The 12425-nt window shown below is 39.8% G+C and overlaps 1 protein-coding gene across 3 annotated transcripts; it reads left to right on the forward strand.

The window, feature by feature from the left end:
- Positions 1-329: 329 nt before the first annotated feature.
- LOC130203472 (60S ribosomal protein L19-like) lies at positions 330-2652 on the forward strand. 3 transcript variants are annotated; one of them, XM_056429660.1, is made up of 6 exons: positions 330-349; positions 1498-1595; positions 1689-1811; positions 1959-2079; positions 2195-2305; positions 2458-2652. In XM_056429660.1, the coding sequence occupies exons 1-6, from the start codon at positions 345-347 to the stop codon at positions 2582-2584; spliced, it is 585 nt and encodes a 194-aa protein (XP_056285635.1). In that variant the 5' UTR covers positions 330-344; the 3' UTR covers positions 2585-2652. The 3 variants fall into 3 exon arrangements, with proteins under 3 accessions (XP_056285635.1, XP_056285636.1, XP_056285634.1); XM_056429661.1 differs by lacking the exon at positions 330-349 and adding an exon at positions 641-657; XM_056429659.1 differs by lacking the exon at positions 330-349 and having other exon boundaries at positions 1490-1595.
- Positions 2653-12425: the final 9773 nt, after the last annotated feature.

Consider the following 12425-nt stretch of genomic DNA (forward strand, 5'->3'; position numbering starts at 1 on the left):
AAAGAACAAACGCTTTATAAATGGAGTTATTAAAACATGGATGTAGAGCGTCCTCTAGTGGTGGGATATTTGTAATGTATGCCATTGGAATGTACCACTATGCTTTGAAGGGGGGGGCGTCGATAAAACACGTAGTGCCATTTATATGGTATATTACAAATATATATTAAATCAAATGTACCTCTTTTAAATATTAGTTTGAAAAGTTACTATAATGACTCAATCTGTCTCTATATTTACGGTTTTCTGACAACTCGCGGCAGTTGGGTAACCCATGACGATATCTATAATGGTCGGGACTAACTCGTCCTATTTCCTTCGTTTCTGCCAAGCTAGCAGCAGCCATGAGGTGAGCAGCACAATCGGCTTTTAGATATGTGTTTTTATTCAAAGTACACATATAATAGGCTGGTTGGAATAGTTATTTAAGACAAGTAGCTCGACTTGACTTCTGTTTGTCGATGAGTAAAGTGGCTTATTTCTACCTAAAAGCATGTAGCGTTAGCATGGGGCCTACATGTGCTAACTTGGCCAAAAGAACCAATATATGTCCGCCATGTTCCTGAAACGCCACAGATCCTCGGCGGCTAGTTAGCTTGCATCCGCGCAAGTATTTAGCGCCTATGTTGATATTATTCGAACTAGCTGATCAATAATGTTAGTGGAATTAAGTGCACATGCTATTATAGTACAACACATGTTGGATGGGTGCTATTTTCCTCGGTAGCGTGCTAGCGGGTCCTCGCGCTTTCCATTTGGTTAAACGCCTCGTATTTATTAATAGCATCCACTCTCATTTTAGTTCTTGTTTCTCGCATTAATAATATACATAAGGCACACCTGTTAAGCAGTCACCAGTTTGCCATCTGCTATCGCACTAAATACGAGTATTACATTTGCACTTTTTTTTTTTTTTTTTTTTATCAAACCAGTTTGAACCTGTTTGTTCGCTATAGTCAATATCTACTTAATCCAGAAAATAAACCTATTAAAAAATGGTTCTAGTAGTTGAGCATAACCTTTTAAAGGGTCAGATGAGACATTATTTCATAATCACACTGACGCGGGTGAAGAGGAGGGTAGGATTGTTTGTAAAACGCCAGGTGGCAAAGAGCAATTGGCAGTTCATGTTCATTCAACAGCAAATATTTACAGTAGAAGTGTTTTACTTCGATTTAAGAGTTGATTATTTGTGTGTCCTATTTGAAATCCAGGTTTAGAACGGTGCTAATTTAAAAGCTCACTTGGCCGAGCAGTAACAAGGTCAAAGAAATATATCGAGCTATTAAATGAACACTTTGTTTTCATGTTTAAAAAAACAAACAAGATAATATATTCTCTGGATTGATCATTTCAGTCAATACAAGAACAAATTGATCTAAAAGTCAGCAAATGAGATGACTTTTTAAAGCGTTTAAAATTCATAGATATACTCCTAGCCCCCTCTGTGTTGTATGTATATGATTTCCCGCACAACTAATATCCCTGCATGTTTAGGCTCCAGAAGCGCTTGGCGTCCAGCGTCCTCCGCTGTGGAAAGAAGAAGGTGTGGTTGGACCCAAACGAGACCAATGAGATTGCCAACGCAAATTCTCGTGAGTTTACGTTCCATTCATAAGCGTGTGTAGATGTGTGTGGTGAGAGCTTCATAGGGCCAGCATCTTTATTGCGTTGTATTTGTACCACAGGCCAGCAGATCCGAAAACTGGTGAAGGATGGACTGATCATCAGAAAGCCTGTGACGGTTCATTCCCGTGCTCGCTGCCGCAAGAACACGTTGGCACGCCGCAAGGGACGTCACATGGGTTATGGTGGGTAATGTCCTATGAATTTATACTTTAGAAAAAGCATGACATTGTAAACTGGAATCCTGCCAATTTCAGTTGTTTTGATATGAAGATTTGATATACTGCCGTTTTATAGATTTCATGATAACTAATATATTTCCTCGTGCCCAGGTAAGAGAAAGGGTACAGCCAATGCTCGCATGCCAGAGAAGTTATTATGGATGCGTCGCATGAGAATCCTGCGTCGTCTCCTTCGTCGCTACAGGGAGTCCAAGAAAATTGACAGGCACATGTAAGTGTGAATGTTAAGCGCTCATTGCTGCTGAATAAGCAACTGTGGTTTGAACTCCTACTTCAGGAATAGGCTTCTTGCTTTTTCTGAGGTATTTCTTTTCCGTTGTCTACAGGTACCACAGTCTCTACCTGAGGGCCAAGGGTAATGTCTTCAAAAACAAACGCATCCTGATGGAGCACATCCACAAGCTGAAGGCAGATAAGGCTCGCAAGAAGCTGTTATCGTAAGTTGCTCTTTTGTGTCTTTATATATTTTTTGGTGTTTAAAAAAAATTCATTTAGCTCTTTCTAGAAGTTTCCATGTAAAATGACACTTTTCCATGAGCTCGCATGTTGCAGTCAAATAATCTACTTCCACCTTCTTTCACCCAAACAGTGACCAGGCTGAGGCTCGTCGCTCCAAGACAAGGGAGGCCCGCAAACGCAGAGAAGAGCGTATCTTGGCCAAAAAGGAAGAGATGATCAAGATCTTCGCTGCCGAGGAGGAAGCTGCCAAGAAGTGAATTTAGATCTGGAAGTTTTTCTTGTCTGATTCTCTTTTTGTTGCTAATAAATTTGGTTAAAAGAGTCATTTGTAGTTTGGTCATTTATTGTTGTCTGCCTTTGTTTGTGTTCAAAACAATTTAAAGTTGGGAGACACGAAGTACAGGAACGAGTGAAGACTTCAAAGCAGTAATTGTTAGAAATCTTTCATTATAATCCATAGTTTTTCAGACTGACAGTTTATTTCTAGACACTTAATCATTGTTATTTAAATCTGAACAAAATGAGGTGCGAGGCGGCCTTTTTCTTTATTTCCTTACACCGCCATCTATCTCAGATATTTCGGCACTTATCTCTGACCAAGGTTGGAATTTGTTAATGTGGCTTGAGAAAAGACTACGCTGCATTTTTGTCTGTTCTCAACTGTCCAGCGAGTGGCAGCAGAGCATCAGTATCAAGTTCTAGCGAGCTTCAATAATTTCAATCTATTTAAAAAACTAAAGAATAGTGGCTCAAGCATCTATTTAGCCATTTATCAATATTCAATCACTTTTAGCCCAGATTCTGGACAATAAGTAGTAAAAGTAATTTTTTTGTGGGACATATGCACTTATCAATATTATAATCCAACATCCACCGTTCAAAGACTGTCAGGCCATGTTGGCCATGTATGGAGGAATGATGATTCGTTGGTGGCGTTGAGCCAATATCTGCAAAGAAGATGCTAAATTGGATTTGATGCGGTTTCAAATTGTTACCTCGCATCTTGATAAAATATTAACTGTACAAACCTCTAATACTTTGCGTTTGTCTATTCTGTGTAAGCACAGCCTTCTTTTGGTTGTTTATTTATACAACTTTTATCCATTTGTCTGAATAATCAATACACTTAAATTAAATAGCCACCGATGCACCATGTGATTTATAAATACTCTGTCCACATCGCATTATGTGCTTCTCTGGATTAATTTAGCAATACAAGCAAATGAAAACATAAAGAAAATCCTGTGTACTGCCTCTCCTGCTCTAATACAAAATACATAGGCCCACCCCAGTGCATGCTGGTCCTGTACTTGCCTACTTATATATATATATGTATATGTATATGTACATATACATATATACAGGAAAAATGTGTTTAGAAGTTCTCTCTTATTACCTTCGCATTGAAAATGCGGAAGGTTATGTTTTGATCGCCGTGTATTTGTATGCGTGTTATTCGTATAACTCAAAAAGTATTAAAGCGGATCGCATGAAATTTGGTGGGATGATTGGTTATTATCCGGGGACCATTTGATTAGATTTTGGGATCGATCGGGTCAAAGGTCAAGGTCATGAAAAGGTCAAAATCGTATTTTTACCATAGCGCGGTCAATTTTTATCCAATTGGCATGCAACTAATGCTAAAATTTTCATAATTCAATGCCCAATCTTGAGATATGCGAAGGTATGCGCTCTACTGAGTGCCCGTTCTAGTTTTATGGTTAGTTTTCTCTCCATTTATGATTAGGAAATGTACCTGATCCTGTGGGGTCATGGGAAAAGGTCACGAACCGTTGACTTAAGGTTATGGTCCTGGACAGGCCAAACCCAATCGGCCACTGACCGGACAGGAAACAGACGTTTCTTGGGAATGTGGATTGTCTCTGAGATCGTATGAACTGGATGCAGTCTTGCACTGAGGAGGCAGCAGTTATTTCTGACGCTCTTGAGAGAAGGCTCAGGGATTCTGCTCCATTCAGCCGAATGTTTGCATGACTTGTTTGTATTTAGCACTTGGTTGAATACTTGTAAACTTGTTACTCTAAAAAAGTGTTTTGGGTCAACCATGCTTAAACTACTTTTGATTTCTCACAAGGTAAAGGAACACTAATTTCCAACCACTGACAGACACATTTATCCTCAACCGCCGAGGCTCCGGTCATCAGGTAATGTTCCCTTCTTGCTCCGGCCTTGATGGATTCCTTCTCTCTTGCTCCCTTGAGAAGCTGTGACTGAAGTGTTTTCCGCAGTAGGGGCGAGATCCCCCTAGCGACGCTGGCACTCAGTGGCACCTCAGTGGCAAGTCTGTGGCAAGTGCCGCTCGGTGCCAGTACTCAGCGACAACTCACTGGCACCTCACTGGCAACTCACTGGCACCTCACTGGCACCTCAGTGGCAAGTCTGTGGCAAGTGCCACAGACTTGCATAGATAATGTATTTTTTTAGACTTACTTAAAATATGCAATACGATATTGCTGTACAATACTGCTGTACTATATTGAATATTGTTTTGCTACTACTACGTTTCACTTGTAATATATAACACTTATATACCATGATATGTATAATGTACCGCCTTTCTTTAATAATAAAAATATATAATTATTTTTTTTACCATGTCATACTGTTATACCTCCATGAAATTCTCCTTTGAGGAGATGCCACTGTTAGTCTAAAGTTTAAGCACTGGCACTCAGTGACACTTGCCGGCACTTGCCATCAGTTGCCAGCAGTTGCCAGCAGTTGCCAGCAGATGCCACTACTAGTCAAAAAGTGCCACTACTAGTTAAAAAGTGCCACTACTAGTCAAAAAGTGCCACTACTAGTCAAAAAGTGCCACTACTAGTTAAAAAGTGCCACTACTAGTCAAAAAGTGCCAGCAGACGGAGGGGGGTCGGACGAGTCTGCGACGATTTAGTGACAAGCTTCACTGAAGTGCCCGGACAGCGGAAGAAATCACTTTCATGATCACAAAATGGAGGAGCTGCGGTTTAGCTAGATAGATAGATAGCTAAAATAGCTAGATACACAGATGGATGTGTGTATATATATAAAAAGACACTAATATATATATATATATATAGTGTCTTTGGTAGACACTTACTGACAATATGCAATAAGATAGTGCTGTACATTACTGCTGTACTATATTTAATATTGTTTTGCTACTACTACGTTTCACTTCGTAATCTATTACACTTATATACCATGATATTGTAACGTCTCGGACGTTATGGCACTGATGACACGGAGACGGGACGACGTTATTAATCCTCCCTTTATTGGGCATCCACCAACACATACAGCGTGTTCCTCTCAGCTTAGCAGGTCGAAAGTCAACAACAACGGTTCCCGTCAACCACCCTTAACTCCCGTTTTCCGACAGGTTAACCCCGCCTCCCCTCTACTCCGCCAATCACAGGCACGCCCCCTCGACCAGCATGCACGGTGCCACACTTTGATTGACAGCCACTTCACAGGGTCGCTACAATATATTACGAAGTGAAACGTAGTAGAAGCAAAACAATATTAAATATAGTACAGCAGTAATGTACAGCACTATCGCATATTGTAAGTAAGTGTCTACAAAAAGACACTATATATATATATATATCCATCTGTGTATCTAGCTATTTTAGCTATCTATCTATCTATCTATCTATCTATCTAGCTAAACCGCAGCTCCTCCATTGTGTGATCATGAAAGTGATTTCTTCCGCTGTCCGGGCACTTCAGTGAAGCTTGTCACTAAATCGTCGCAGACTCGTCACTGCGGCCGACCCTCCGTCTGCTGGCACTTTTTGACTAGTAGTGGCACTTTTTAACTAGTAGTGGCACTTTTTAACTAGTAGTGGCACTTTTTGACTAGTAGTGGCATCTGCTGGCAACTGCTGGCAACTGCTGGCAACTGATGGCAAGTGCCGGCAAGTGTCACTGAGTGCCAGTGCTTAAACTTTAGACTAACAGTGGCATCTCCTCAAAGGAGAATTTCATGGAGGTATAACAGTATGACATGGTAAAAAAAATAATTATATATTTTTTATTATTAAAGAAAGGCGGGTACATTATACATATCATGGTATATAAGTGTTATATATTACGAAGTGAAACGTAGTAGTAGCAAAACAATATTCAATATAGTACAGCAGTATTGTACAGCAATATCGTATTGCATATTTTAAGTAAGTCTAAAAAAATACATTATCTATGCAAGTCTGTGGCACTTGCCACAGACTTGCCACTGAGGTGCCAGTGAGGTGCCAGTGAGTTGCCAGTGAGGTGCCAGTGAGTTGTCGGTGCCAGTGATTGCACTCGCCCTCTCTCGTTTTCCGGTGCAGCGGTCGCTAACCGGGTCGGTCCTGGTTGTGAGACTCCGCCCACTCCGCCTCTCTACCGCCATCTGCCTGATGGATCGTGGAGGTCTCCATCGTGGAATATGCCTACTATGAACTATTCATACACTCTGTCATATTCATTGAATGTGTTTTAACTCTAAATCTGTTCTTCTGGTCACATGACATCTATTGTTCTGTCCATCCTGGAGAGGGATCCTCCTCTGTTGCTCTCCTGAAGGGTTCTTCCCTTTGTTTTCCCCCTGAAGGGTTATTTGGGAGTTTTTCCTGATCCGATGCGAGGTTTTGGGGCAGGGATGTCTATGTGTTCAGATTGTAAAGCACTCCGAGACAAATTAGTAATTTGTGAAATTGGGCAAAACAAATAAACTGAATTTAAAATTTAAAATTGAATTGAGCTAGAACTGGTGGATAATTCAAAGCAGGATCTTACGTGCGTGGCACTCGTGTTTTAACTTGACTTTGAATTGCTTGCACGAAAAAGGATCTACTAATGACATACTATAGTTGGGAAACTGGAAATTAATAATTCACAACTTTTCAGGCTTTTGGATGAAGAACTCGAGGGTTCCGCCTCCCTAATTGTGTGCCACAACTTGCCTCAGAAGAGTTCACTTCCCATTCACTGGCAGATGTTTAACTTGTTTTAGGTCCTGTTTGTCATCTCCTCTGTTCTCATCATGCGCCATCGCGCATAAACAATAAGACACTTCACAGGCTGCAGTGAAAACCCTCTCATGTTTAAAAGGCCCCGAGGAGCTGGAAGGAAGGCTGACTCAGCAGAATGCATCTGCTTCCCCATGTATTGGGATTTTTATTTTGATACGCCATAGTTTAAACGTGTGTTTACCAAGAAATGCTACCTTCACCATACGTTTACTAAAATATTAGCTAAAGCATCGTGTTTCTAAAATGCTCAGACAGACGGACGCAGAACCCTCCATTTAAAAGTCAACGTGAGATCCCTCGAAAGAAGCCACAGGGATTGCTGACGGAGAAAAGCGGCGCTGTGCAGCGAGGCCATTTGGAGCTCCGTTAATGTGTTTCTTCATCACCAGGAGGCACTTGTATTTCCTGAAGCGTGAGCCTTAATGACATTGGATAAGGAGAGGAATACGAGATGAAATGAAGCAGTCCTTTTTATTACAGTTGGCCTTCAACCCAGGCAAAACGAATGGAGAACGCTAAAGAGTTCAGGAGATCTGAGATTAGAAGATTCAAATAATTAAAGAAGGTTCTTTTTTATAGCAGAACTCTTAAATGGTCAACGCTTTATCTCACACTTGGCATTTTGATGACCTCTTTTAGAGTGATGGGCTTAATCTCTATGGTGGTATAATGAACTGTTGACCATCGTTGGTCTCAAGAGACCTTTGATGGTCGAGGGTTCACGAGGATGCGTTGATAAATGTCAAGTTTAATGTAACTGGACCGGACGCCTGCCAATAAAACAGTCTGACCCTCATCCCACTTCCCACGTCTCTTTTCTACCACATCATTTCTTTTCTTATTTTCTCTCCTCTCCTCTATCACCTGTTTTATGGGTAAACATATTATACAGGATGGGAAGGATGTTCTCTTGTGTTTCTTTTTCAAGGGATTAATTAATAGATCTATCAGACGGACAGTGCTGTGAGATCTTATGTCCAGATCGATGCCTCAGCCCTGCTCTCTTAACACAGGGTCTCATGTTTCAACACGCCTCAAAGACATCATGTCAAATCAGGGAAATGGCCTCATATCTGGAGTGTGCTGCTCAAACAAGTCATTACCTTTGCATTGACAATGCGGAAGGTTATGTTTTGATCGCCGTGTATTTATTTATTTGTATGCGTGTTACTCGCATAACTCAAAAAGTATTAAACCGAATCGCATGAAATTTGGTGGGATAATTGGTTGTTATCCGGGGACCATTTGATTAGATTTTGGGATCGATCGGGTCAAAGGTCAAGGTCATGAAAAGGTCAAAATCTTCTTTTTACCATAGCACGGTCAATTTATATCCAATTGGCATGCAACTAATGCCAACATGTTCATAATTCAATGCCCAATCTTGTGATATGCGAAGGTATGCGCTCTACCGAGTGCCCATTCTAGTTACTAATGCTTTTGTATCAGATCCGTGTTTCTGGTAACAACACATTTCACTCAACCTCTTTGTCATTGCTTGTTTGGTTCTCTTGTAGCATTTGAGCTGCAGTTGCATTCAGCAAGCAGTCCCACATTCACTGGGGCTGTGGTGGGATTCAAAAATAAATAATTTCTAAGATCAAGGGTCAAATATTCTGAATTTTTGTCAAGGAAAATCAACACATGACTGATGAACCGAAACACATTTAATTGACAGAAGATATTCTTTAATTGTTTTAATGTGTCTTATTACTTGCTTTTAATAGTGTGTATTACTTACCTTTAAAGTTTTTTTATTACTTGCTTTTGATGGTGTTGTATTACTTACCTTTAATGTTTTTTATTACTTGCTTTTAATAGTGTGTATTACTTATTTTTAATAGTGTGTATTACTTCCCTTTAATGTTTTTATTACTTGATTTTAATGGTTTTCAATACTTACTTTTAAATAGTATGTTTCTTAATTGTAATGCGCTTTACTGTAACTTTGCATTGTGTGTATCTATCCATACTGTTTGTTATTGATTTATGTTTGATGTCTTACATAAAGATCAAGGGTCAAATATTCTGAATTTTGTGGCAATGCACATTCCTGCTGAGCATTGCCACTTTCATTTCACTGCACACCCTGTGTGTGTATGTGACAAATAAAACATCTTGAATCTTGAATCTTGAATCTTATGTTGTAAAGTCTATCAAGGGAGTACAGATGCAAATCAGCAGAAGCTACACTCCAGCACAGTGCATCAAATGGTGACATTTATGTTTTAACTGTACATGGTCACCTTTAAATATAGATAATAATAATAAAAGCAGCTGGTTTGCAATGTATTTTAGTTTGGGTGCATTCACAATGACTTCCTCTGCTAAGGGGTCTCATTTAACAATGCCATGCCATTCGTGATAGACTGTTAAAGTGGTTCAAATATAGATGCCAGTTATGAATTGGACATGTACCGCCACAGAGCACAGGAAGAGCAAACAGTGCTTCGCCAAGCAAAATAAATCAATACGGCTGTATGCAGTGGCAGCGACAGCAGCACGCTGGAACTAAATGCCTCATTTAATATTAAATGAGTCAGCTATGATTAAAAATCAGTTTTCTGCTGCACAATGAGATGATTAATCATGTTCTCACTTTTGGCAAGAAGTGTGTGGCATGTAGTTAATGTAGTCAATGTTTTGGTTAAGAAATGCAGAAGGAATTAAACTGTGCACTGCGATTATTCTTCTCTAGCAATGAGCCACAACCGACTGCTGACGATGAACTCGTCGACATACGAGCATCCCTCTTCTCAGTGACAGTAAACAGAAACATTAAAGGGAGAGAAAAAATACGTTAATAATAGTATATAATATAAACGATAGAATAGAAACAACAATCTGACGCCGGTTGAAACGCGAACAGATGTAAAGGGTGAAAAGAAAAAACAAGCCTCCGAGGAGAGAAGGGAACGAGAGCGAGGGTTGAAGAAAAGCTCAGAGCTGGAGTTCATCATCATCATCATCATCATCATCATCATCATCATCATCATCATCAGGGTGAGGTGGCGGCGGGGTCAATAAAGGAATAATTGTCAATAACTTTTTGTATAGAATGTTCAGAATACTTTGAAAGATCAAAAGGTCATGCAGGATGGAGAAGTGTGTGTCCTTTAAGCATTACATCGTCACATTGTGTGATTCCACTTCATGCCGCTTCATCTCTGTCCATATCACCATCACCACGCAGCTAATAGAATCGTCTTTTCACAGTATTTCAGACCGTCTTCATCTATCTTTCTGTCTGCACCCTCTCTCAAAAGAGTGCACTTTGCCGATTCTTCAGTATTCTGAATATTGTTGCCGTTTTTCATCTTTCTGTCTGTCATAACAGAGTTGTTGACTCGGGCTGCGAGTAAGAAGAAGTAGCTTCAGCTGATAGCGAGCGAGCAAAACAGAACAGACCCAATTATCCTCTAATCTCGGCGCCTTGAAGGCACAAAAAAACCAAAGTCTGTGCCACACTTCAAATTGAATAGATTAGTTTAGCCTATTCTCTTCACACCAGGACAGTTTAGAAGGTCCTTTGTTGGAATATGACTACATTGAAACTATTATAAGGAAAACAATAGACTGCTGAATGTGAAGTGTGTCTGCATATATTTGTAAATATATATTTATATATGGGCAGAGAAATAGCTTAGGCGGAGTAGCTGAAAAATTAATATCTGCAGATCCACAAATGCACCCTTGAGATGCGGGGTGAGTGCAAAGAAAACCTGTTCAGTGGATTTCAAGTCCTTTTCTTAGCGACTTAATGGATTTTGAAGTTCGCTTTTAAGATTTCAGAGCGTGTTGGATCGGGAAACCATTTAAGGCCACGGAGGGCTGAGGTTGGGGAGGCGTGGAGATTACCTCTGGTAGCACACTCCTCCATCATGTTCACCTGAGAGGAAACACAGAGAAATAATCTGAGAGCAGAGACCTTCTGTTTACTCATACGATCTCAGCCTCTTCCGTGTTGTCCTACAAAGCCAAAACATAGGAACAACCCAGCTGGTCAAAATAATTGTAAAAAATGTCTCTTTGACCCTGTTATTATCATATAAAGCATTTTGACAAACATGTAATTTCTGATTTGTATCTTTCCAATATGGTCAACTTGTCACAAACGTTTAAATTAGGCAATATCTAAATTTAAAAAAATAAAAAGCATCACATGTCCTGTTTGAAGCTAAACAGCCTGTCTGAGCAGTAATTGGGAAATTAATATGATTTTTCACATGGCATGTTGTATCTTTTTGTCACATGCAAATCAAACTATAAAGCAAGGCATTTCATTTGAAAGTAAAGATTGAAAAGTCAATTCTAATAACTTACATACCTCATGTCCACGTAACCTTTCCATTTATAATGCTGGATCGTAAAATAATTCATCGGATTTTAATTTCAATTATTCATCATGATTAATATATAGTAAACTCTGCTTTGTAACAAACAATTCTCTGTCAGGTGAACTAATTAGTGTGATGTTCACAGAGTTGAGCATGTCATCCGCCGTTACAGACGCGGCTCATTAACTGCGCTTTTGCTGCTGGATGCCGGATGTCAACGTCACAGACAAATTCTTCTTCACTGGAGTCTTCGAGCGGTTGTCAACAACGCCGTAATCAACAGTTCCGAGGGCCCCGAAGACGCATCGCACTGGTGTATTAAATTATACTGTCAATAAAAAGGCAAAGTTAAAGCTAGCTGGTGAAATAAACACAGCCTATAGAGAGAAATGTAGGCGAGCCACGTTTCCCACAGTATTCCGTATAAGTCATCAACTATTGTGGTGATGCAATAAATTTGTACTTTGACTTGTCATGTAGATATATAAATCATATAATATATAAAAACACAACCAGAAAACACAAGCTAGTCCTGTTAAGAGCTAACCAGGCAGCTTAGCAGAGTAATCAACATGTCAGCTTTCAAACCTGGGAATATGGGTCATTTGATGTTAAGTTATTATCAAAGCGAACAGAATAAATTTTTTGTAGCTACCGTGTTTTTCTCTGCCATTAAGGTCTCAAAAACTGAATTCTTTAATTACATGTTCATGTTAAATGTCCCAAAATGACACTATTAC

The sequence above is a fragment of the Pseudoliparis swirei genome, chromosome 13, assembly GCF_029220125.1.
Source record: "Pseudoliparis swirei isolate HS2019 ecotype Mariana Trench chromosome 13, NWPU_hadal_v1, whole genome shotgun sequence".
In the NCBI taxonomy this organism is placed as follows: Eukaryota; Metazoa; Chordata; class Actinopteri; order Perciformes; family Liparidae; genus Pseudoliparis; species Pseudoliparis swirei.